Source organism: Mesoplodon densirostris, chromosome 1, assembly GCF_025265405.1.
Source record: "Mesoplodon densirostris isolate mMesDen1 chromosome 1, mMesDen1 primary haplotype, whole genome shotgun sequence".
Taxonomy (NCBI): Eukaryota; Metazoa; Chordata; class Mammalia; order Artiodactyla; family Ziphiidae; genus Mesoplodon; species Mesoplodon densirostris.
Window position 1 is genome coordinate 235,900,692 of NC_082661.1, and position 27,198 is coordinate 235,927,889.

Sequence of the window (27,198 nt, forward strand, 5' to 3'; positions counted from 1 at the left end):
GTTGCACGGCACAGGCTCCGGACGCGCAAGCCCAGCGGCCATGGCTCACGGGCCCAGCCGCTCCACGGCATGTGGGATCTTCCCGGACCTGGGCACGAACCCGTGTCCCCTGCATCGGCAGGCGGACTCTCAACCACTGCGCCACCAGGGAAGCCCCCGGTTGGCTGGTTCTTGAAAAGCCAGAAATAGTGGACGGAAGAGCAGGAGCCTGAGGGCACAGGAAGGCTGGAGAAAGGTCCCAGAATGCTGCTAGGAGAGCCCTGACTGTTAGAATAAAAAGAAAAATAGAAATAAAACCTGTTTTTATCATGAATCAGCTTTATGGGCAAGTCTAAATTAAGACTGGGTTCTTCTGTTTCCATTTCCCGTGACAAACAAACACGTGTTAATAGCTTTTTAAAAATAGAATGGAAAGTCTACCGGGGCCCATCAGGGAACAGAAAAGAGACGGGCCAGAACACACTGGCCATCTGATGTCAACAGCGCGCTCTTCTGAGTAAACCTGTGTGCTTTTATCACTTTACCCTACTCTCAAATTTGACTGCTGAAAAGGCTTCATATGCGCTCTATACAACAGCTAATGATTTAACTTCCACTCTTCCGTGTTTATTTTAGTGTCAGATTTTTATTGTCAAGGTCATTCTGAAGGTATGCAGCTTCTTAACTGTGCAAAGTTGGTAAATATCCTCTATTATGTCTTGTATCTTTTCTTTTTTTTCCTTTCTATTCCCAGGTGCCTGCCTTCTCTATGAATCCCGCTCTAACAGGATGTCATGGTTTATTTTTTCCCTGCCCTTTGCTGAGTGGATGGCCGGCATTTTAACCTTTTAGTACTCTCATCCTCTGTGGCGGGTTCCTGTTTCTCTGCTATCTTGGGAACTCCTGCTGTTTGGCTGCAAGGTTTGCGTATTCATAAACTCTGAACCTTTAACTCTTCAAGCAGACCAGCTGTAGTATGAGAGCTGTTGGTTATTCCTCAATATAGTTTTCTGTTTTCACTTGACAAGACATACACCTGTGTTTGTATTTCCAGTCGTTTCTGTTGGGGAACAGTCTCCAGAGAACTAATGGAATCATAATGAAACCCAGGCAGCCTGCAAAGACGGCTCCCCAGGTCTGCCTGTACACAGAGGGCGGGGCCAAATGGAGAGAGGAGTGAGTGCACTCAGGGTCACGCTTTGCCACTAGCTAGTTGTACGGCATCAGGGGAGTTACGTCACCTCACCAGGCCTGTTTCATTGTCTATACACTGGTGATCTGGACTAGATTGGCCACAGAGGCCACAAGAGCTCCAGGTATTCTGAAGAGATGCGTCAGGCCCAGCAAAGTGAGAGGCAGGCAAGTTGGCAGGGCCCCCAGGATCAGGATCAGGTCTTTAGAGAAAGTATTTTGCGGCTCTAAAACCATGGGACTGTATCATCTCTCTGTCTTGTCCAACTTTAAATACTACTGAGTCTTTGAAAGGATGAGAGCCTTGTGCCTTCCTGCTTCCAGTCACCGGTGGAGAGGCTCTGCTGGGGCAAGATGGGATGTGGATCAGGATTCAGGCCAGGAGCTGGGGTGGTGCACTGGGCCCCCAGTGGGACTAGAAAGTGACGGAGTTTATGCCCTTGATCCATATGACAAGGTCTGAGACTGAAGATCCATATGACAGAGGGGTGGCTTGTATCCCTTTAGAGAGTACCAGTGCCACGCCACGTGGTAGGGGAAAGATAAAATGCCAGGTTCTTTGACCTCGGACTTGTGCTTCTGGATGGGCAGGGAGGGAGGATTGGGCGCTCCCTCCCTGCCAAGGTAAATCCTGGCCAAGGTTCCTTCCTAGATCCCAGCTCCTCACTTTTTCCTTTCTAAAGAAGCCTTGCTTTCTTTCCACATTAGGTAGCAGTTAAAACAGAGAGGCAGTTCAGCAGGGAGCCAGCAGGTTATTGATGACTTGAACTATATATATGTCCGTGACTGAGCTGTGCTTCTCCTGGGGAGAGTCCCCGCCAAGCTAGAGGACATTATTATGACGTCCGACCTTGAGGGCTACTCGACAGTTCAGTCAGGCAGGATTAGCAGGTTCTTCAGGCAATTAATGAGAGCAGGACATGGATAACACAGTTTTGTTTTGTTTAAATTTATTTTTTATTGAAGTATAGTTGATTTACAATGTTGTGTTAGTTTCAGGTGTACAGCAAAGTGATTCAGTTATACATACATATCTATCTATTTTTTTTTCAGATTCTTTTCCCTTACAGGTTATTACAAAATATTGAGTATAGTTCCCTGTGCTATACAGTAGGTCCTTGTTGGTTCTACTTTATATATATAGTAGTGTGTATAGTTTTTAAAAGATGTACAAGAACCGATTTGTTTCCTGGAATGGCTTTATAAGAAAGTCTTTGCATTTCCTCTGGGTCAAGGGAAACAAGTTTAGTTATTAATTGCAGTGTATCTAGAATATGGCCTTTTTATAGCATTAGAGAAAGAATGTCTGGCCTGAGAGGAATTTGATATGAATTAGAGAATGAAAACCTTCTTAGGTTGCAGTGGAAAGTGAAGCACAAAGTCCTGTTTCCATCTGCAGATACTGAGGAAGTTTGGGAGGAGGCAAGGAGAGGCGGGAATTAGAAATTACGTGGCATTACTTGGGGTCCCTAACTGTTGTATAAACAATCATCTTAGAAATTATGTGGCATTACTTGGGGTCCCTAACTGTTGTATAAACAATCATCTGCAATTTGATTTCCACGGGGGGTGGGACTTGGCCTGTTTTCTTGCAGGTGTCTCTTGCCCACCCTCATTTTCCCCAGGCTTCTTCACTCGCCACACATTCTGTTTTCTTTCACTCCCTTTGTATAAACCTTAGGGGTGTTGTGACTCTCTGTGACGTTTCCTACAGCTGGGTGTCTCTGTACACAGCCCTGAGAAGTGCAGTACACACATTGCTAATTCTTGCACCTGTGGAAACAGCTTGCCTTTGTCTACAAAACACAGGGCAATTGTACATCTATGGAACGGATTTTCTTTTCTATTTCTTATCTTGGACACATGTAAATTGTAGGTATTGTTTTTCTTTTATGAGATTTTTGCTGTCCTTGGGTTGGTCTGTACACTTGTTAAAGTTTGTCAGGCTTGAAGTAGACACTGAATTAGGGTATTATGGACCCACCAACTGGATTTCCCTTTGAGGCAAAATCCATGAAAGGCAGTGCCAGCCCTTGCATTAGGCTTGATCAGGGGTAGGCAAACTATAGCCTGTGGACCAAATCCAGCCCGCTGCCTGTTTTTGTACAGCCTGTGAGTTAAGAATGGTTTTTACATTTTTAAGTGTGTGGGGAAAAAGTCAAAAGAAAAATAATTTTCTGTGCCTATGAAATTTATATGAAATTTCACAACCAGTGTTTATAAATGGACTTTTGTTGGTGCACAGCTACACTCCTTAACGTATTGTCTATGGCTGATTTCACTCTGTGACAATAGGGTTGAGTAGTTCTAACAGGTACTGTGTTAACAGGCCCACAAAGTCTAAAATGTTTACCGATAAAGCTTGCTGACCCCCAGGCTTGAGTAATTAAAACCACCACCACAGTTGATGTCTTTTGAGTCTTACTGGGTGCCAGGCACTGTGCTCAGTGTCTTTCAGGCATTAGCTTATTTTATCCTCATAACAACCCTTTTATTGCCATTTTACAGAGGAGGAAAAGGAGGGTCAGAGAGGTTGTGTAATTTCCCCCAAATCACACTTCTGGTCAGCGTCAGGGCTGGATTTGCATGCACATCTCTCTGATTCCAGAGTCCGGGATATCATCCACCAGAGAACGCCATCCCAGTCGGCTGGAGTGACACCCGTGAGCATCCTCGCTGGGTCTGAGGTGGAGGCCACAGATAAAAATTGTCTGAGATCAAATTTATTTTTATTAGTTTAATTTATGTTTACTTGAGACTTTATGTTTGTCTCTCATGAGAGTGCACACGTCCCTTAAGGGTGGTGACTGAATGTGGACCCCCGCGCAGTGCCCAGCGCATAGTAGAAGGACATTAAAAGCTGGTTGAATGAAGGAAGTGGGTGGGGAGGAGGGAGAGGGCAGGAGAAGAGGGGAAGAGACACAGGAAGAGGAAAGCCATTATCAAGGAAGAGTCGGGACGCCGCCGGCACTGGCCCTCAGGCCACGGATGGCTCTGCCTGGCACCAAGGTGGCTCACCTGGTACCAGATCTCACAGGACGCCCTGGGCTGGGCAGGCCCGACGGGACTGGTGTGCACACCCCTCTGCTGCGGCCTAACTACTCCCATTCTCCTGCCCCTGATCCCCTCGCCTCTGGTGGCACCGTGGCTTCCTGGCATCCAGCCCAGACACATTGCCAACTGCTGAGGGAGAGAAGAGAGCTGGGCCCGTCGGTACCTAGAGCAAGTCCATTCAGAGGAGGACATGAAAGCGAGGCCTCCCGTTCTTACATTTAGAGAGGATGACTTTCATCAAAGGGAAAAACTTTGGAAAGGTGCCAGAAGGAATCCTCCCTCTTCTTATCTTTCCAAGAAGGCTGCTGACTCTCAAAGCGAGAAACTGGCTGATGAGGACTCATTTCCACTGGCTGCTGACCAGCAGAAAGTACCAGGGCTGTTTGTCACAAGAACGAGGGGCAGGGGAGCTGGAGCAGAGACCTCTTCCTTCCTGGGGCTGACCTGCGATTGGGAGTTAGTGTGAGAGCTCACCCAGGGCAACAAAGTAGCACCCCAGCCTCTTCCTCAACTGTGTCAAAGACAGCTGGGAGACAGCAAGCAGTGCTAAGGGGCCGAGGCCAAGGGAAGCCTGTCCTTCCGGGATGATAAAAGTAGATAGATACATTGTTTCTGATTTTGCATGATTCTGCCCACTCTCATTTCTTGATTTATTTTAGTTGGCATAAGAAAAGAATTTAATGGGGAGTAGTGTATTATTAGTCTATTCATTCATTCAAATAAATGTTATTTGAATCCCTACACAAGCCAGCCTCTAGGAATACAAAAGGGGCTCATTAGTCATTCCTAAAGGAACTCAAATCTGATAGAGGTGATACTGCTCGTACCACTGCTCTACTAACACATGAACTGACTGCTGCGTGTCAGGAGCTGGGGTAGGTTCTCTTCATAGACTAAACCATTTAATTCTCACAATAACCCAATGAACTAGGTTATTGTCCCCATTATGCGGAGGAGGAAATTGAGGCACAGAGAGAGGTTAAATTACTTGCTCAAAGTCATATTTGGCAGAGTCAGGACTCAAACCCACCCTGGCCCTAGGCCCATACTCTCCACCACTGCCCTGGTCATAGTTACTTGAGACTCGGCTGTGCATTGAGCAAGGTGCTAAGACCCTTGCACGCTATACCATTTAATCATCACGACAGCCTTATGAGGTGACAGCTCACAGATGAGCCTACAGAGGCAAGGAGCAGCCTGCTTGCAGAGCCAATGCAGATGTGTCTCCAGAGCCTGTGCCTGAATTACAGCTTCACGCTGACATTCGCAGTATGATGCTAATATAGGTGACCAGTGTGGCGTGTGCCGCATTCGCTGCTTAGGAAAATACTCTCTCCTGATTACAGGTATGGGGGAGGCAGCCTCCTGCGGGTGATTATTCCCCCTGCCAAGGTGCCCAGCCTCCTCCGGTAGTACCACCCTTCGCGTTAGAGCACAGAGCTCTAGAAACTCTCAGGCCTGTTAACGGGAGAAGGTCCCCCCTTGACTGCGTGGCACCTTGGTCACGTTAGCTCAGATGCGGAACCCAGCCGGGAGAAAGGTAGGAGCGCCGCAGTCCTGGGGAAGGCAGAGGGCCGCAGTTGGCGCGCCCACATTTCGGTAGGGGGCAGGCCTGGGCGATCCTTGGAACTCTGTCGCCGCAGTAAAAGGCCTGACTCCCCACCGCACCCCCCCACCCCCACCCCGGCGCCGCTGCCATCGCCACCACTTGAATCAGTTATTTTATAGAGTCGTCCTGTCTCCCGGGAAGAAATAAGGTTAGGAAAGGAAACCTCGGGGGGTGGGGGGGGCGGCGGAAGGAGATTTAAAATATACGCTGAGCCGCGGACGCCTCTATGCAGAAGGCCTCTTGGGGAGGAGCCTGTTGCCACAGAAACCACCACGCGGTGGTGTGGGGACCGGTGAATGTTGTCCGGGCTCCGCCTGGCCTGGGGAGCCCGGGCTGTGGGAGAGCGGCCGGTATCTGTGATTATTCCTTTAGAATAGAGTTCGAGAAGCGGAATTACTTGGTCAACAGACACGAACTTTTGTAAGGTTCTGTCTCAACTACATGTTGGTTAAAAAATAATCCCTTTTATGGGACAGAGAGGAAGGAACATGGGGAAGAGAGGAAGTCAGCGTCCAGTAAGGCATCATCAGCGGCGCACCCACATCAGCCACCCCCGGCTCCCGGCTCCCGGCCCCCGGCTCCCGGCGCCTGCCGGTCGGGGCTCTGCCGGCCCCGTCCAGCTCAGGTCTGGGCTTGGCCTCTGCGGCCTCAGCTTTGGCAGGGCATTTGGCAGGGCAGTCACCGAGGGAAATTTGCTACCTAGGATCCCTGACTCTAAATCTCAACCTGGTAGTCAGAGCCCCTGCAGTGATTAGTTTAAACAAGGTAAACCGCTGAGGCAAGCAGGAACTTGGCACTGACTTGAATTTAATTGTCCAAATGAAAAGTGTAATCACGAAACTGATGAAGAGAAAAACAACACTGGGTCCTGATGTGCTCATCAGTGTGGACATCGGTGTAACTAGGGATCCAGAGTTAGGACTGGGAGGTTATCTTCCAGGTATACTAAGGACAGTCAGCTTAAAATTAGCCAGGCCCAAAGAAGGCAAAACAAAAGAGCACTTAGTTTGCTTGCTTTTACTTGTTATTTTTGTCATAGTCAGACCAAGACAAAGAATAAGGGAGAGGAAGTATGCTGCTGGGGTGTCTGATGTATGTCGAATGGCAGAGCCTTGTGTTTTGCTTGAGTCTTCTGTGCATAGGACATCTTGAAGCTGAGAAGGGGCTTCAGGGGGCTACTAAGAAGGAACTCGGACCAGGAGAGGCCAGCAGTACAGCTGTGGGTTCAAGCTGCCAGTCAGACTCACAAGACACAAAGAGGCTTTAATTTAATAATATGGTTAGTAAGCACTGGCAAAGGAGGCAAAGCAGGAGATACAGCACCTTCATCTCATCGGGAGGCCCAGCAGCTTCTTTGCTTCTCACCCACTTGGGGTATGTACCAGGGATGAGAGCCAAGGTGTGTGGCACTCACCTTGACACACACAAGTCGTAGTCCCTTTTTCCCACCAAGCTTTTATGCCATCCTAGTTATGCAGCCACCTCACAGCTCCACTAATGCACATCAGAAACAAGGCAGATATAACATTCTCCATTTATCTCAACTCTATTTTTGAGAGAACAGTGCTGTGGGAAAGCCAGGTCATTTTCAGGTGGACCTGTGTCAGCCCAGGCCTCATGTTAGCCTTTTACCCACAGTAGGAGTTATGGGTTGAATTACGTCCCTCCAAAAGATATGTTAAAGTCCCAAACCCCAGTACCTATGAATGTGACCTTTTTTGGAAATAGGGTCTGTTCAGATATAATCAGGATGAGGTCGCACTCTATAACGGTGGGCCGTAATCCAATATGACAGACGTCCTTGTAAGAAGAAAAAACAGAGATACAGGTACGGGAGCTCCATGTGAAGACATAGATATGTACAGGGAGAAGATAGCCGTGTAACAGCAAAAGTAGATTGGAGTGATGTGCCTGCAAGCCAAGGAGTGCCTGGGGCCATCAGATGCTGAAAGAGACAGGAAAGGATCCTCACCTAGAGTCTTTGGAGGGAACTTGACCCTGCTGATACCTTGATTTTTATACTTCTAGCCTCCAGAAGTGTGAGAAAATAAATTTCTGCTGTTATAAGTCATGCCAGTCTGTGGTATTTTGTTACAGCAGGCCTAGGAAACAAATACAGTAGGTAAAAATAGAAAATTCAGTTGCCTTAAATAAATTTTAAATCCCCTGGCTTCAGTAAATGACATTCTAGGTGTTTTTAAATAATACATAGCCAAGATTGCCCAATCACAGCTCCTGATTTTTATGAGATCTTAGGGAAAAGGTGAGTTTCTTAAAGACTGGAGGTGGGCAAATATACTTTTTATTTACAAAGATCAAACCCACAAATTGTAGGCTAAGGAGCTCTATCAAGTGTAATTTTATAGGGGAGTGTTAATGGGATGGTTTACAAGCACGTAGAAAAGAAAGCATCCTACGTTCCGTATGAATAAATTATACCAGACCAATTTGGAGTTCCTTTTTTGATAGAGTTATTAGACATGATTTTTTTTAAAAAATATTTATTTATTTATTTTTGGCTGTGTTGGGTCTTCGTTTCTGTGCGAGGGCTTTCTCTAGTTGCGGCGAGCGGGGTGTCACTCCTCATCGCGGTGCGCGGGCCTCTCACTATCGCGGTCTCTCTTCTTGAGTAGCACAGGCTCCAGACGCGCAGGCTCAGTCGTTGTGGCTCACGGGCCTAGTTGCTCCGCAGCATGTGGGATCCTCCCAGACCAGGGCTCGAACCTGTGTCCCCTGCATTGGCAGGCAGATTCTCAACCACTGCGCCACCAGGGAAGCCCCTAGACGTGACTTTTAATTATCTGTTCAATATGATTCAAAATGACAAAAGTGCCAAGAAAGGTAAAATGAACTCAGAGGTTATAATAAAAGGATATGGCCTAGATCAAGGAAAATGATGGGTCTCCCTCTCTTCTGTGCTGGGCAGACCCTGCCTGGATTATGTCATCAGTATTAAGCAGCACCCCCTAGAAATGCACAGACATCTGGAGGGGATGCTAAGATACTGGGCAGGGAATCAGGGTGCTTGATCTGGGTCACCATTTCTGCAAACACTCTGCCTGTCTGGGAAGGCCTGTCCTCACTCCTGAGGCCTAGTCAACTTGCCTGTGACTTGGAGGCAGAACACTCTGTCCCCAGGAGTGATTTTGAGAGGTTCTGCTCATGTCTTACTTATTTTTGTGTTATCAGTGCCTAGTATACCACCTGGTACATAATTATTTGTGAAATATATAACATTAAATGGTAATCCCCACCCCCTCCCCCACATTGCATGGTAATCCCAAGACCAGTTCTGGTGTGAGTTCCTGGGCTGTAACTGGGTGAGCTGACTCTATTTCTATCCGCAGGACCCGGCTAAGTTAAGGCCAACTTGGACCATCTCTCTTCTTAAGGACATTTTTAAAGGGAAGATCCGTTCTGCTTCATCACCATTATTTTCAAACAGTCCTGTTTGGTCTAGGACCTCCCCATGGCCACTAAAGAATGGCCCCTAACTCCCAGTGTTGGGGGAGGGTCTCTGCAGCCTCTACCAATAGAGAGGAAGGAGCCTCTTGGGGTCCAAGCCAAACCACTCCCTCAAACTGGTTGCAAAGAGTCTGGACTGGCTGGAAGAGCCTGGTTCTGAGGGGTCCCGCGTGGGGTGCTGACCTGTGGAATCCATCCTAACAATATCTCTTCTCCACTCACTCAAGCCTGAACTGAAGGCAGGAAATAATTTTTCCTTACCATCTTCTTTCAGAAGACTATTTGGCAACAATTTTCATAAAAGCTTTTGCAAGCAAAGATTAAAAAAAAAAAAGAAAAAAACTAAACTAAATGATGATTGCATTGGGCAGACTTTATAGGCCCCTGATTTCAGGCTGCCTCCTCCTAGTTGACTGTATTTCTCTCTCACTGAAACACATCACCTCTCTAATCAGCTGGCTTTTTTCCACTGCGGAATTGCCTGATAACTGTCTCAGCTTTTGCCCATCCTTGTGCACACTGAAAGCAGAACTATACCAGTCACAGAGTCTGAACTCTAATTCACCTCTACTGCTTAATGGCTCTTCCACTCTGGGCTGGTCCTGTAAACTTTCTGAACTTCAGTTTCCACTAAAATAATAATAAGTCTGCTCTTGTTACCAAGTCCAAGCTTGTTCTGCTGGCCGCATGACAGGCCAGTAAATCGAGACGAGTTGTTGAGGCAAGGAATAGTGACTTTGTCTGGAAAGACAGCAGGCCAAGAAGATGGTGGACTAGTGTGCCAAAGAACCATCTTCCCCGAGTTAGAATTCAGTCATCTTTTATACTAAAAGGGGAGGGGGTGTGCTTGGTTGCAGCAAACCTCTTGATGCCAGAACCCTTTGTTCTTGCAGCTGTCCACGTAGGTCCAATCACAATGTTCCTGTAAACCTCCAACAAGACATTATGCTCTGTTCTGCAACTCTTTTTATCTCTATATGAATGGAAAAGTGTTATACCTTTAACGGTCAGAGCCTTGAGAATGCACTGTCCGGCATACTTCAGACTATAGGCAACATTCTTAACTTGTAGCAAAAGCGATAGAATACAGAGGTTAAAGTAAAAGAAAAAAGAGCTAATGTGGACTCAGATTTGTTCTTCCCTTTTACACTCGGTCTCTGGGTTTGCTTTGCTTTATATTATGAAGGGGGTTTCTAAATTCTAAACCAGCAATCAGATATGAAGAATTGCCTTTCCCTAATGGTCTCTGATCCAACTATTTTCTAATTCTGAGATGAGCGTTTACCTTTACATCATGTTATGTCACTCATCCATTTGTATCAATAGAAGGACTTCCATCATTCTGCATCTACTTATTGGGCACCTATTATGTGACAGGCACTGCATAGGGGCTGGGGAGTTAGAGGTAAAAGATGGAGCTGTCAGTAATTTTCAGCAAAGAATGCTATGGAGCACATGGGGTTGATACCCAATCCAGACGGGGGTGGGAGGGTCTGGGATTGGAGGAGTCGCAGAGAATCCTCCCTAGGGAGCAGGTGTCTTTGCTGAGTTCTGGAGGATTTGAAGGAGTTAACCAGGTGAAGGAGTCAGGAGAGGACGAGCATTCCTCTCAGAACAAGTGGCGTGTGAACCTAGAGAATAGTGTTCCTAAAAGGGGTGCTATCAGCAATTTGAGGGGACAAAGATACTTGTATGAGACCCTCCCATGCATTGGAGGATGGCAGGCATCCCTGCCCTCAGACACGAAATGTCACAGTACCTCCCCACCCCCCCACCCCCAAACACACAATCAGTATGACAGTCAAAAATGCTCCTTCCGGGGCTTCCCTGGTGGCGCAATGGTTGAGAGTCCGCCTGCCTATGCAGGGGACACGGGTTCGTGCCCCGGTCCGGGAAGATCCCACATGCCGCGGAGCAGCTGGGCCCGTGAGCCATGGCCACTGAGCCTGCGTGTGCGGAGCCTGTGCTCCGCAATGGGAGAGGCCACAACAGTGAGAGGCCCACGTACCGCAAAAAAAAAAAAAAATGCTCCTTCCCATTTACAAATGCATACGTCACCGCTGCATCAGGGAGACTGGTGCCCTTCCCTGGTTGAGAGCGACTGCTAAAAAATGAACAGTGGCATGACTTAGGAACCAGAGTATGATTGGGGAAGAAAAGAATGAGGAAAGTAGAGGCCAGATCATAAGTGGCCTTATATGCCATTCTAAGGAGTTTACTTTGTACGGGAAACGTCCTTGACTAGGGATAGATAGATGGTATATTAAAGGGCTTTGAATTGAACCTGGCACATAATACATGGTCAATAAATTTCAGGGCTCTGTATCTCTCAGGATCCTGCCAAACCCACTTCAGTTAGCACCTGTCCTGTTCTTACGCATATGCACTGTCTGTACACTTCCCGAGTGTACATCGCAGTCAAACTGGCTGATGACGGTTAGCTCTCTAATATCCATTCAACTGAAGGGAAACCCTGGGGAGGGGCAAGACGGCTCCAAGAAGTCAGTAAGGTGTGCAGCAGACTCAATCCCAAGGATCTTGGGCTCTTCTCTGCTCTTATGGCCTCGCACTCTGGCTGCATAAGGTCTCAATACAAACAGACTACAACTCAGAAAGCAACTGAGCCCTTCTATACCAACAGCCACGGCCACCAGTCAAGGCACCTACCACTCGCAGTTGCAGTTGCCTGATTACTAATCCGTCTCCCACACTAGACTGTGACCTTCCTGGGGGCTGAGAAACCATCTATCCTCTGTATCCTCAGTGGCTACTCAGCGCCTGGCACATGCTGGACGTTCAGTAAGTGTTCACTGCCATGAATGACTGAGAGAGTGAGTGAACCTTCTCTGACTACAAGCCCAGCAACAAGACCAAGGATTTCTCTACCATCTTGTGAGAACAGAGACTCAGTCCAGTTGTGTGCCCCAGAGTTTGGGTTGAGTGGAAGAAGAGAAGAAGAGAGGTCAGGGGAGAGGAACGTCCTAGGAGAGGATCCACTTTTGAAGAATTTGGCTACTGGATTCATCGTGGTCAGTAAATTTCATCAGAAACACACATGAGAAGAAGAGGGGACTCCGGTCTTAGCAAGTCAGGGACCATTGTGATGGCCTGTCTCAGGAAGAGGACATTGTAACATGCAGTGGGGTTTGCCTGCCTGTAGTTTCCAAAGTTGGTTCTAATTGAATTGTAAATTTCTAGAACAGAACACATGTCCACACAAACACAATAGCAGCATTATTAGTAATAGCCAAAAAGTAGAAACAACCCAAATGTCCATCAACTGACAGATGGATAAACAAAATGTGCTATATCTATACAAGGGAATATTTCTCAATCATATAAAGGAATGAAGTACTGACACATGCTACAATGTGGATGAACCTTGAAAATGTTACACTAAGTGGAATAGGCCAGATGCCTAGGACCACATATTATATGGTCCCATTCATGTTACAGGCCAGAATAGGGAAGTCTGTAGAGATAGAAAGTAGATTGGTGGTTGTTTAGGACTGTGGGGTATGGGAAGGTAGGAGTGATAGCTAAAGGGTGCAGCTTTTTTTTTTTTAATTGAAGTATAGTTGATTAACAATGTTGTGTTAGTTTCTGGTGTACAGCAAAGTGATTCAATTATATTCTTTTTCAGTTTTTTTATTACAAGATAATGAATATAGTTCCTGTACTATGCAGTAGGACCTTGTTGTTCACCTGTTTTATATATGGAAGTTTGTATCTGCTAATCTCACACTCCTAATTTATCCCTCCCCCTGCCTTCTCCCTTTGATAACCATAAGTTTGTTTTCTGTGTTTGTGAGTCTCTTTCTGTTTTGTAAATAAGTTCATTTGTATTATTTTTTTTAGATTCCACATATAAGTGATATCATATGATATTTGTCTTTCTCACTTCACTTAATATGATCATCTCTAGGTCCATCCATGTTGCTGCAGATGGCATTATTTCATTCTTTTTTATGGCTGAGTCATATTCCATTATATACATATGTACCACATCTTCTTTATCCATTCCTCTGTCCATGGACATTTAGGTTGCTTCCATGTCCTGGCTATTGTGAATAGTGCTGTAATGAACATTGGGGTGCACGTATCTTTTCAAATTAGAGTTTTCTCCAGATATATGCCCAGGAGAGGGATTGCTGGATCGTATGGTAGCTCTATTTTTAGTTTTTTAAGGAACCTCCATACTCTTCTCCATAGTGGCTTACACCAATTTACATTCCCACCAGCAGTGTAGGAGGGTTCCTTTTTCTCTTCTCCCTCTCCAGCATTTATTCTTTGTGACTTTTTAATGATGGAAATTGTACACTTTAAGTGGATGAATTGTACAGCCTGTGACTTATATTTAATAAAGCTGTTAAAAACAAAACAATACTTCTAAAGCAGGGTGTTAACGGGGGCTTTTGAGAACTATGTACCACCCGGAATAGTGTACCAGAATTGGCACATCTGCATTTCCCTGAATTCTCTGTGACCCCCCTCCCCTCTGCAGAGCTGGGCGCCCCTTCACAGGGCTCGCTGCAACGCCTGACTACATGGAAAGAGTGTGATGCATATTAATGTCATCAAATATGCAAATTCAGTCTTAATTATTTACAGAAAATGATTAGTGTCTACTTTTAAGCTAGTAACTAACCAAGGAATAGAATGCAATCGGTTTCCCTACCTCCATTGCTGTAGAAAAGGGAATGATTATGACTTCCATTCTGGTAGGTAAGATTTTTTAATTCTAAAGTTTTATTTGTAATATTCTTTCCGGTCATTTTTATGTTATTCAAAGCTTTTCAAAATCAGTTGAATGACCTTATAGGGGTTATGTCAATCTGTCAAGTTTGACAAGGTTCTCAACCTTTAAACTGAAAACTTTTGCATCATCAGGAAAACAAAAGGTTCTGTTCACTCCCTGAATCAAGTAAATGTTGATTTATATGATTTTTCTGTAAACGACTAGAACCACAAAAAGCGGAGAAATGTCATTTGCATTATCTGACTTTGAGGAACTGTATTTTATAGACCCTTTTCTGGGTAAATATCAAGAGTAGTAGAGGCTTGTTGAACTGGGCTGCTTTGCATTTTTAAAACTTCGCATTGGTGTTTCAAGCTACTTAAAAAGTCTAAGGAAATAGCTCCTTTTTTTTTCCTTACTAAAGAAAGTGAGTGTGTGCTCACACTCACCCAAAACACTCCTCTAAATTTGAAATTTTCATACTGAGGTCCCGTGTGCCTAGTTTTCTTTCTGGGATCTGGGATCCCACTGCATCCCCTTTTGCTTACTTAAGAGCACACCCTCTACGATTTGTAACCCAGCGCCTGTCCCGGCTGCGTGGCGCGGGAGATGTGCAGGGGCAGCCCTCCCCCTGGTAACCGTGCAGCCACATTCTGGTGATGGACCCCAGCGGCCCAGCACCAGAACGTGGAAACAGCTGACTGCTGACTCAGAGGGGAAAGCAAGCCACCCACGAATCTCATTGCAGCTAGCTGCTGCATGCCTATCCCATAATCCCTTGCTTGGTCTGCTGCAGTCTTTTCAACAGACGCTGAGTGAGAAAAAGATGTCCTGTAAGATAAAGATTGATTGGTTTGGATACCGAAAGGGGTCTCCTACTTGTTAACGACCCAGAAACATTCCTGCCGACTTTCCTGAGCCTCCTCTTATTTCCTCCATTTTTCTCTTCCTCTCTTCTGTTCATGAGCTGGCACATCACTCCATAGAGCAGAAGATATGCTGGGCTTCTGATGATGGCTGCACTGCATGGTAGGGAATTTTAACCAGTCTCTTTGCATGGTGTTTCCAAACTTGAGATGTTAGCAGAAACGTGCATTGATCTTGTGGATTGTCGCGGGGCTGCAACGCCAGGCCGGGGAGGATTGAATTCTTTGCCTCGTTAATCAGTCTGTCTGCAGAAATGGGTAGGTCCTCAATGTTCGGATTGCTGAGTCTTATGCCAGGCGAATAACTAATTTCTTCTGCTGTCTCTGTTCTGGCTCCCCGAGACCCCCACCCCTTCTCTCTCATGGTGATGCTGTATGCTGTGTAACTATAAGACAGAGGGAGACCCCCACTCTGCTTAAACAAAAGCATCAAATTAACAAGAATAGGGGGAAAGTCATGCAGGATTTTTCTTATCACTTTTCTAATGTGATCTGACTAGATCTTTATTTTTACTCATCTTTATTTTAATGTGTATGTCGGTCTATTTTAAATATAAGATTTGTTTTCCCCAGGCATCTCTCTGCTGGGTACAAAGATGGGGATGAAGTGTTTCATTTGCAGGATTCCTTCCTTGGTACCCCAGGGTGGAGGAGACTGTGATTCGACCCTTCCCCCACTGTGTCCTCTGTTAGAGAACCCTGGGGTTGAGTGCCACAGTTCCCAGTTACCATTGGAAACCCATTCATTCATAATGCATGCCTCGACCCTCTGAATTCTGAATGCCATTGATAATTGGAAAATATGCAGGAGATCATTTGGGGTCTTTTCTGGCATTTTTTTCCCTGCCTTTGAAATAGGCTCAAATCTGGGTGGAGTTCAATGGTAGCATTACACAGAAGGGAGATAAAAAAGAAAAAAAAAAAAAAACTTGGGTTGGACCTTAGGTTTGCTTCCTGAAACAGTGGGTCTCATTTTGTATCATCTTTGCAGAAACAATGATGCCCCACCCTGTCTGTCATTATTCCTTACTTGGTGGGGTGGGGGGCGGGATAGGAGAGCAAGCAGGAAGGCTATTTATTTTAAACTAAAACTTGAATGTTAATTAGTAGATTTCTGAACATCAAGGTAAAATGATATTTCTGTCTTAAACGATGGTTTCAGTGTCGCAGCTTTAAGGAACAGATCTCAATTCAGAATGAGGCATTTAAAAAATTATTCGGTTCTTTGGCTCAGATCATTTTACAGTAGTTTTATTCCTCGTGAATAAATTGTTAGAGGTTTTTTGTTCTTGGTTTTATTTTAATTAGAATATGTAAGGAGAGCCACTTGTTTGCCCAGTTGCTTGAATCGATCTCTTAAGTATTAGGATTCACTCCTGCCTACTGTGAACCTATTTTCTGGTGTCTTTCAGTATTTTCGAGCAGATGCTTTAGCAGCATCTTTCCCAAGCCACTGTGGTGTTAAATAATGCACGCCCCACCCATGCAAGCACACAATGAGAAGTTTCCTGTGTGCTGTGGTACAAGAAAGCAGTTTTCTGTTGCAGGGAATAGTGGCCTTTCCTAAACCTCTAAGTATTTCTTTCCAATTTTCTCCTAGAAAGACACAAGGGATTGGCATCGGACAGGTTAAAACACGGCTGAAGTAAAAATGTTCTCGGATAGAATGTGCTGCTTCAAGAAAGAGGAATGTAACGTAATATAACCCACACATTTTTAAAATGGAGAATAAAATCTATACATATTTTCACCATAGTTAATATTATAATCCTGAGATGACTTAATTTTTTATTTATATGATAACAAAAGCTGAGTGGATTTTGTTGCTTGAGAAATAAAGTAAAAAATACTCATTCTTTGTCTTACTCAGAAATAAAAATGTCCTTCACTTGGATACCATTAGACATTAATTTCTCCAAACTCATGACTTTCTTTTATCTATCCTTATTAAGTAGAAAAAAAATCCTAAATATGTGGCAATTTTTAAAAATTTAACTAAGCTTAATTTTTGACTCCCATGTGCCTTTTTTCATTACCTCTCAGATAAAACTAAGACTTTAACCAAACATTTGTGTGTGTTATTGATATGTATAGAAGAGAAGTACTTTAAACTTTAAAAACACTGCTACCAAATTATTTACTGTCAGTTTTTTTTCTTTTAAAAAAAGTGTCTGAATTACTTCTAATTGTGGCAAAATTCTCATCTGCACACACCTGTAATTGCTTTTTTAAAAAAAATCTCTGATGCCGTCTGTGGCCCTTTATTACTTATGTAAGAATTTTAGTGTAGATTTTACAGAATATGCTCTATAATGAGCTTGGCTATTAGGGTTCTTTGAATATTATTATTATGCAGATTGTTTGACTTTAACTGATCAGGTTTCCTTCTAGAATTTGAAGATATAGATTAGACCAAATACTGAAGAAAAAGAAGCCCAATATAATTATTCAAATAGCATCACTGGAGGAGACATTCATTCCTGCTTTTTGCATGCTAGTCTGTCTACCTTTTCCTACTTTGTCCTCTTCTGCCTTCGTATTCTCAATAGCTTCCATTTCCTCTGTTAAGTGCTTTTTATTATTATTCTTGAAAACTTAATAGTTTAAGTAAACATTTATTTTAATAAACAACAGATTTAAATAATATGCTTCCATCCACCAGGGCAAAGAGGGGGTTGCTGTTTTTGTAGGACTGTGTCTTTTGAAGTTCTGATGTAGAATGCATTTCTCTTCCCCCTTCTCACTAACCTCACCCAACTCCCAGAGCTTAGGGCCCTGGCTGCCCTCTGCCTTTCCCAGAATATTCAGCCTCTTTGTGTAGTCCCCAAGGAAAGCAAGGGAAGAGACTTGGCAAGGTGATGAATGTGGGGAGAGGAGACCCCACTCACCCTGACTGTCCCAGGGCACTGTAAAGTGAAGGTCAATTAGCCTGACCACTTAACACTTCATCACACAGAGCCGGCCTTCTGGAACTTAGAAAACCCAAAGTAAATCTTTTTTTTTTTTTTTTTTTTTATCTTTGGCTACTCTGGGTCTTCATTGCTGCGCATGGCTTTCTCTAGTTGCAGAGAGCGGGGGCCACTCTTCCTGTGGTGTGTGGGCTTCTCATTGCGGTGGCTTCTCTTGTTGTGGAGCACGGGCTCTAGGCACATGGGCTTCAGTAGTTGTGGCACGCGGGCTCAGTAGTTGTGGCTCACGGGCTCTAGAGCGCAGGCTCAGTAGTTGTGGCGCACGGGCTTAGTTGCTCCGCGGCATGTGGGATCTTCGCAGACCAGGGCTCAAACCCATGTCCCCTGCATTGGCAGGTGGATTCTTAAGAACTGCCCCACCAGGGAAGTCCTGAAAACCCAAAGCAAATCTTAAGAACTGACTACAAAAGGTGAGGACTTTTATGAAGAAGGTAATGACAAACAGTTATCTCTACTAAGGAAAGAGGTAGGGGCAATAGGCATAAACATTATAAAGACAAGTTGGGGCATGGCTTAAAAATCAACTTCCAGGGGCTTCCCTGGTGGCGCAGTGGTTGAGAGTCCGCCTGCCGATGCAGGGGACACGGGTTCGTGCCCCGGTCCGGGAAGATCCCACATGCCGCGGAGTGGCTGGGCCCGTGAGCCATGGCTGCTCTGGAGACTGTGCTCCGCAACAGGAGAGGCCACAGCAGTGAGAGACCCGCGTACAGCAAAAAAAAAAAAAAAAAAAAAATCAACTTCCATATGGTAAATCCCAGCAGTCTAGGGAAGCTGTCATACATCTGACCCTGGAGAGAAGGAGAGCCCTTGGAGAGCTTGGGCACATCCTTCTCTGGAAACAGAAGTTAAATTGGATGGCCTCCTCAGGTCCCCCTCTTCACCCCCCACACACTCACACACCTACTGTCAAGAAAGATATTGCATCTGGCTTTTCTAATTTACAAAATGGCCCATTTGGGATAGAGGCTTGATTTAACTGGAAATAGGTCACCCTGTTTTAATTTCACTGAAGATCGTCCTCTTTTCTTTCCTCTGGTTGAGTCCTCAGTAACGATGCAGATCCCATTGAAGGTGAATAATAATATGCTCCTAAAGTTGAAAAATTCAAAATACTTTGTTTTTAAAATTGTGTTTTAATCTGTGCCTTGAGCTCTAGGTACCACCTGCTCTGGCAGGGAAAAGGTAGCATACTGGGAGTTAGAGATAATCCTAGTGGTTGAAGATTTACTTTCCATAAATGTAAAAGGAGATTTTTAACTTCTTGGGAAGCTGATTTTAGCATGGCCACACCACTGTCGTTGACCCAACCACAATAAAAAAGGTAAATATATTAATAAATAAATTCAGCTAAGTGGCAACAAAGAGAAACCATAATCCAGGAATGCCATAAAATTAAACAATAGAAATGGAACCTAGTGCCTTTAAGATGATTTATAATCAAATATGCTCCTTCTTGCCCACAAATCACATGTTAAAATTTGATTTTCCTGAGGATTCTTGACCTGTTTCCCTACCATGTTTCCTAGCCCAGCCAGACAAGCTTTCACCAACTCCCTCTCCTTCTCCAGAAGATGCTTTCAGTCTGTCTTTTCTCTTCCATTCCTCTTTTCCTCCTCTTCCTCACTCTAGTGTCAGAAATAAAGGGTTTGGAAAGTTTTCTGATCTCAGTGGTATAATTTGGAATGGGAAATACGGTTTCAACTTTGGAATTGTGGACGCGGGCATTTTTCTTTCATTTCGTCTCCTCCTATCAAATTCTTCTTTTCCATTTGGTTGTAATTTCCACCAAGTTGTAGATTTGAGACAGCGAGCCGGGCAAAATACCAGAGATGACGTGAGGAAAAAAATGCTAGGACAGGGTTTTTCTATGCCCAAGGATTTTGTTTTGTGATGGTTGTGTTGTTTTTACCCACACAAGCTGTGTTTAGTTGGCAAATCCCCACTAATTAAGAACTTATATGCCAACCTCCTTAGATTTTTTTATTTCCATGCATATGTGTCTTCAATAGTTCTCAATTTCTTTTCCTGCATTTGTGAGTGTGTTGAAATACGTCACTAAATATTTACCCTCTGGATCACGGCTTATGTTGCTAAACATTAGACTATCACTTAGGAAGGCAGGTAATGTCTGATGTCAAGTGAAAATGTTCACATGAGATCAGCAAGTGCTGCTCTTTTCTGCTACTGGGACCGAGTCTGTTCCCATGTTATACCTCATTTGTTCAGTCCATTTGAAAAAAAAAAAATGTGTCTACTATGTACCAGGCATAGTTCTAGGTGCTGAGACTTCTGCAGAGCAATCAGATAAAAATCCCTGCCCTCATGAATTTTACATCCTAGTGGGCGGAGGGAGACAATATGCAAAATAAATACGTTGCACACTGAATTGGAGAGAGACCAGTGCTATGGAGAAAAACAGAGCAGTGATGGGGGTGGTAGCAAGTGCTAGGAGATAGGGGCAAGTTTCAGTTAGAAACAGAATGGTCAGATGAGAATGGTCAGGTGATGTTAAGCGCAGAGCTGGAGAGGGGAGTAAACCCCTCTGTAAGCAGTATTGTTGGTTTTCCGCTGACAAGGAACCTCAGCTGGTCTCCCCACACAAGAGCTCTCATAGCTGGTTCATGTCAGTATTACACTCATGTAGGCTATTTGTGTAGTTTTAAAATGGTTCTTCCTGCCTTCACTTCTGTATCATTTCCTTTCTATTGGCCTTTTGTCAACGTGTCTGGTACTACTTCCTGCATCCGAAAGCGTTTTGGCTCCTTCAGAGACAAAGTCCAGCCAGGTGTGTTTTCATGTGTTTCTCTCTAGAAATTAGTTTTGCAGATCTCTAGCAGAAGAGTAGTTCTATATTCTGATCTCTATTATCATACACTTATTTCTGCTGGTTATGTGAGTAAGAAGGATCTTTGACAGTTCAGAAACCAAGATGATGAAAGGAGAACAGCCGAGAGTATAGATAAGTATTTACAGCTTTTCTAATCAAAGGAGACCAGAAACTGTGGTGTGCCCAAGCACTTTGATGAAAGGCTGTCGGATATTTCGTGTATATTCCTTGCGGCATATTCCGTTGGATAGAAGGCTTCCCACAGTGCTTCGCAGCATGCCCCGTGCCTCCGTTTCCCCTTCAGGAGTAGTCAAATTCCTTTCTACTGTGGGTGTCCAGTTATATTCAGGGAACCATCCTTATCCTGGCAAAATCTTGGTTTGGGGCTCTTTGGGGGTTGGAAACCTTTTGTGTTGATTCTGGGAGTCCTGAAATCCAGATGTCTTCAACAGGTCACTTGTGACAGGTTGTAATATTGTCATAATTTTAAATTACTGCTAATGAGTAAACTTAATTTACCATATAAATTAACAATACTAACAAAGACTTACTCTCACCCACTACAATAATTATCATGAAATTAGAGTGAAAATTAGAATGAAATGTCTTTTATTTCCACTTTGGAGAATAAAAATGTCAGCTCAGGAAATTTCATTTAGTCAACATATATCACTTGATTAAAACAAATGTTTTTTCCTTGCCAAAAGTCCAAAATTTAAGGTTAAAAAAAAAGTAAAATCCAATATGATGTTTTCTCCCGGCTTGTTTCAATACTCCACATGACTGATTATTTTGAAGGGTTAAAGGAACATTTTCAAAAGCTATTCAAAATAAAATTCTTTTTAACTGATTTTAACTGAAAAGTTTAATATGATTTTTTTGAAAAAATATGGAACACTTCACAAATTGATGTGTCATCCTTGCTCAGGGACCAAACCAATCTTCTGTATCGTTCCAATATTAGTGCTGCTGAAGTGAGCACTCTACAATTTTTATGTCTCTCTCTCTCTCTCTCTCTCTCTCTCTCACACACACACACACACACACACACACACACACACACACACGCGCCAGGAAAGTGTTAAACTTGCTTCAGATTAGGTAACATCAACTTATCAGATAAGGCAGAAATCTTGAAATCCGAGCTTTCTGATTCACCGATTTTATTGGATGACCTTGAGCAAGTCATTTAAACCCTCAGCTTTGGTTTCCTTATCTTAAAGCCAGACAAATCCATTCCTTCCCTATGCTGATGTCTTAGGGATGCAGTTAAAGAAAAGCAGACAATGTGCCAACATTTTTAGCTCCTGAGAGAAGAGCTGCATTTAATCCAATCAATGGGTATCATTCTCTACTCTGGTTCTTTAGGAAGACAGTCTATGAAAGTCTAGCAGATAATGCTGGCTAATTAGGTATGTCACACCTACGCTGTTTAACTAATGCATGGACCTCCAATTGAAGGTGACACTCTTGTACAGCAGGTGCTTTTACAAGTTTGATCTGTTTATTAATCATGCTCTTTAGAGAACTTACCTAGAAGGCACAGAGTTGGAAAATGGGTGTGCCATGTTTGTAACTATACTCCAATATGTGTAAATAGTAGAATTTTCTGGAGAAAAGTTGACATACTTTTTTAGAAGTTGGTGATTTGGTGGGGGAGAAAGAAGACCATCATTTATATTTGGAAAAGAGTGTTTCCTTTAGAAAATGTGGAATTGTTGATTCTGTAAACAGGTCCCAGGCCAAGTTAAAATGTTATATGTAAACCAAGCTTCCATAGCACAGCTTTTTGAAAACCCAAGGTCAAGGGTTATGGTTGTTTAACTGGTGAAAAGGTCATGGGTTTTGCATTCTGGCAAACTTCCTACCTGAGCCTTGGTTTTTAAAAATCTATGGAATGGGAATAATACTACTTCCTGCCTAGGGTCATATTGAACCTTAACTACTTTTTTTTTGGAAAGAGCATTTCCATTGGGAATTAAGAGGATGTGAACACCTTACCAAATATTTAGAAAATTAGGTAGTGAGTTTTAGCTCAGCGTTGGTTCACCCCTTTGGGATACAAGCCAGAAATTCTTTAAGGTGATAAATGGAGCTATGTTTTATGTTGTAATTTTTCCCTCCCTTATTCTTTCATAAGCCCTCTGCTTTCTCTGTTACCCTCTTCCAATTCTCATTTTCTGGCCTGAACTTTCACATTTTGAAACCTCCTCTGAATTAATTCACTCACCAGGCCCTCAGACACCCACACGTGAATACCAACAGACATTTCTTAAAATAATAGAGACTACCTCTAGCTTTTTTCCCCATTCCATGGCAAACACATTTTAGTTCTGAAGAAAATACTCTGAACCCCATACAAAGTTTTTAATGAAAAATTCTAATTATTTCATTCCTGGATATTAACAGTATGTAGGGAAGGAAATACTTTTCTTCTATACACTTAAGTTCTGTAACTGAAGCCTGTGAATTAAACTGGCAAAAGACAGATATCAGGAGAAAAAGGTATACACATTTTATTGATATTTCATTTTTCCAAAATAAAATATATATTTTATTAAACTCCATTGATTTACTATTTTAAATTTTACATGCATAGGGACTTCACAGAAAAGAAGAGGCCATTAGACCCAAGACCACAGATTATGGAGAATTGACTAGACAAAGGAAAAGGGAGTTTGGACTCCAAGGGGCAGTAAATTGTGGGAAGGGGACCAGGATATGTATGGTAGATAAGGGTGGCTTAGTAAGGTTTGTTATGCAACAGGAGAGTGGGGCACCTTTACAAATGGGAAATGTGTGCCCTGCTTTCAGGCAGATGGCAGAGGGAGAGGGCTCTTCCTCATCTGCTGCTTCTCAATTGCCTTCAGCTCAAAATAATCCTTATATCAAAGTGGCTTATTTGGGGGTGGCATATTTTGACCCCCTTCAAGTATAATAGTTGGGAAAACACATTCTATCCTAGTAAGACTATTCTATTTAATATAGTCTATAATAAGACTATATATATATATATATATATATATATATATATATATATATTCAGATATAGTCATGGCTGAAGTCATGAATAGGCAGGACTATGTAAGTATTTATCCCTTCAGCTGCCCCCACTTTGAAACCCAGCAAGCTACCTCTTCTTTGTTTCTTGCAGTAATTTAATTTTTAATACAATTTTTAAAGGTTACTTTCCATTTAGTTATTTCAAAATATTGGCTCTATTCCCCATGTTGTACAACACATCCTTGAGCCTGTCTCACCCCTGGTAGTTTGTACCTCTCACTCCCCCACCTCTATCGCCCTCCTGCCCCCACTGGTAACCACTAGTTTGTTCTCTATATCTGTGAGTCTCCCAGCAAGCTACCTCTCTGTACAACATACCTTCTTCTAATTTGTTTTCTTTGCATGCTGAACCTGTGATTACTTTATTGATCTACAAATAGGCCCCTCACTGTACACCCTCTATAGCGATGAGGGTTGGTTATAGTCATGTCAAGGTCACTACATGGAATTCTACCCATATTCATAACACAATGCCTCTAGCGAATAAACCAATGATTGATTTGCATTTGCAGATTATTATATGTTTTTCCGTTTTGGTTTTTCTGTCTGACAGCGGCAGCGTGCAGGGTCAAAGACAGCCGGCCCCCCATGTCAGTGGTCTAGGATGGCAAGTGAAGCCACCAACATCCCAAGTCCTGTGGTGCGCCAGATTGACAAGCAGTTTCTGATTTGCAGTATATGCCTGGAAAGGTACAAGAATCCCAAGGTTCTCCCCTGTCTGCACACTTTCTGCGAGAGGTAAGCCTCCTCTGTGCTCAGAGAAGGGGGTTTCACAGACTGACCTCCTACAACCTGCCAAAGGGTTCTTTCCAGAATTCTACAGTTACCTCTGGGAGACAATAAATCTTTTGTGCTTCTGATAGACATCTAGAAACGCAATCATGAGTTGCCAAGAATGTACTTTATTTCAAAGAACTATTCTAAGCGGGAGAAAGCAATCCAATCGCTATGATTTATTTCCGCAGGAGATGAAGCTTAAATATTTTAAGATTCAAACATTTTTTAAATTTTCCCATTGTTCCTTATGAAACAGTTTTTGCCAACCATAGATCCCTCATGGCGGATCTTTGGTGAGGGCCAATGAAAAAGCTATCATTTTCAGGACTTCCCTGGCTGTCCATTGGTTAAGACTTTGTCTTCCAATGCAGGGGGTGCCGGTTCAATCCCTGGTTGGGGAGTTAAGATCCCACATGCCTCGTGGCCAAAAAACCAAACATAAAACAGAAGCAATATTGTAACAAATTCAATAAAGACTTTAAAAAATGGTCCATATCAAAAAAATCTTAAAAAAAAACCTATCATTTTCTCCCATATAACAAATCAGGTAAAATACCTACATATATGAGGAGTTAGTTGGAAGGAGGGAGCTTTCTTCCACAGAAGACACATACTAATGGCATATTTGAACATTATGATGTTTTGGATAAAGAAAAAAAACTATATATATTAAATGACTATAAATCACCTGAATATACAATTTGCTACATATGAAGACACACTTCTTGTTTTTTTGTAAACTAAAATGATTTATTATTATTTTTTATTTTTGAAAACACACTTCTTTTTAAAAAATTTCTTGAATATTTTTTTACATTGAATTAATCAGTTTTCAAAACATATTTTTACCCTCTCATTCAACTTACCCCATCAGCAATTAAGCATAAAAAAATGTTGTTGGTAATTAGTTTATCTGTGGTCTAATTTTAGTATTTCCCTAGTAAGTGTACATATTTTTCTTAAAGGCAAATATGTTAATTATGTTTTAGAGCAGTTTATTAAGTACATTTTCTTTTATTAATTAATACACATAGTTAAAACTTTTTACATCCTATCATAGAACAGTAAATTGGTATTTCCAATGACTTCAAATCAATGGTAATTACATTTACCATCCAGTTTAAGGTACGTTTGTTATCTCATTGAACGTGCTTTGAGTTGATTTACCTTGGAAGGTCTCAACTGCAACAGAATAACTACATCTTTGGTGGTGATGGATGGATGGAGAAGGTGGATTTGTTACTGGTGGTGGTGGTGTTTTGTTTGTTTTGCTTTCTTTGTTTTGGGTTGTTGTGGGGTTGTGTGTGTGTGTGTGTGTACAGTTTTTTGTTTGTTTTAAGTGGTGGTATATAGGGCACTGATACTTTGTACTTTATTCATAATTTTATACCTTGGCTTAAGTAATTTAAAATTCATATTCCAAAATGGCGACATGGAGAGTGATTTTTTTCCCCCTCACTCAATGGATGTAGCTAAAGCATGACCAGCAGCTTTAACTGTCCGTGGGTCCCTGGGCTCACATGGTAAGGGCATTACTTGAGAGGGGGCAGCCGACATAGCTGGGCACTCTTTATACCCGACACTGAGAGCCACTCAGCTTGAGCTTATCAGGGCGGCCCCATTCCCCAGTGTTCAGTGGCTCGTCAGGCTGTTTTTGGCTCCCGTTTCCTTGCTCTTGCGGGTGAGAAGCGGCACTTCCAGGCTGCCCGGGGTTGGCCTCCTGCCCTCTCAATTAGGTCTAGCCCACGCCACTTCCACTCCCCATCCAGTAGCTACTGCTGGCTATTTTCAGGATCCCACCATGGCAAGTCCCTAGGGAATGCTAATATGTTGAAATTGTTTTAGCATCGTGTGCATTGAACTGATTTCCTTTTGAAGGTGCTGGCAACTTTCCCTAAGATGGGAAAATTCGGTTTATGCAGAGACAAAACTTCACGGCTGGTCATGGAGAGACCCAGGACCCCGTATCTCTATCTCCTGCTGGGCACAAACACCGGCTGCTCAGTGGACAGCCGCTCTCTTACTCTCATTTGTCCTAAAATGCCATCAGTGGGGCTTGGAGGACACAGACACAGTCCCCGGCCTTATGAAGCTTCCAGCCAAGTGCAGGAGCCAGTTATTAAACACCTACTCACTCAGATTAATGTGAGATTAAGCCAGTGACAAGGGCCATATACCAGAAGTACACAGGCAACCACGTAATAGGGGAATTTGCTCTAATCGGGGAAGGCTTCCCTGCAGAAGTGATGAATAGGCAGAAATCCCAAGGACGAGGAAAAATTAATTTAGCAAAGGGGAGTGAGCAGAAGAAAAGAATTTCAGGTATGTGCAAAGGTGTAGAGTGAGAGGGCCTGTAACACTTTGGAAGAACTTAGATAGGCCCAAATGTGCAGCAAATGAGGGGGAAAGACAGAAAATAAATAGGTCCAGATCATATAGGTGGGTGATCCATATTACCATATATGGATTCTTGTCTTCACTGTAAGAACAGTGGAAGCCATGGAAGGGTTTCATCTTAGATGTGAGGGGGAGGAGATTTAAATGGTTGGCTTTGCATTTGGGAAAGGTCACTCTGGTTGCAGTATGGAGAAGGGTGAGGC

At 43.4% G+C, this 27,198-nt stretch overlaps 1 protein-coding gene and 1 pseudogene across 5 annotated transcripts in view; one reads left to right on the forward strand and one right to left on the reverse strand.

The window, feature by feature from the left end:
* TRIM2 (tripartite motif containing 2) overlaps window positions 1-27,198 on the forward strand; it is a 121,368-nt gene that overhangs the window by 39,211 nt on the left and 54,959 nt on the right. For 3 of the 5 annotated variants that reach the window (XM_060116524.1, XM_060116520.1, XM_060116503.1), the window contains exon 2: window positions 24,375-24,559. The exons of 1 other annotated variant lie outside the window; for it this stretch is intronic. In XM_060116524.1, coding sequence (XP_059972507.1) covers window positions 24,426-24,559 — 134 coding nt within the window. In that variant the 5' untranslated portion in view covers window positions 24,375-24,425. Of the gene's footprint in view, window positions 1-14,858; window positions 15,066-24,374; window positions 24,560-27,198 lie in introns of those variants that run through there. One more of the 5 variants, XM_060116513.1, reaches the window with a different exon arrangement.
* LOC132501533 (U6 spliceosomal RNA) lies at window positions 21,642-21,740 on the reverse strand (annotated as a pseudogene).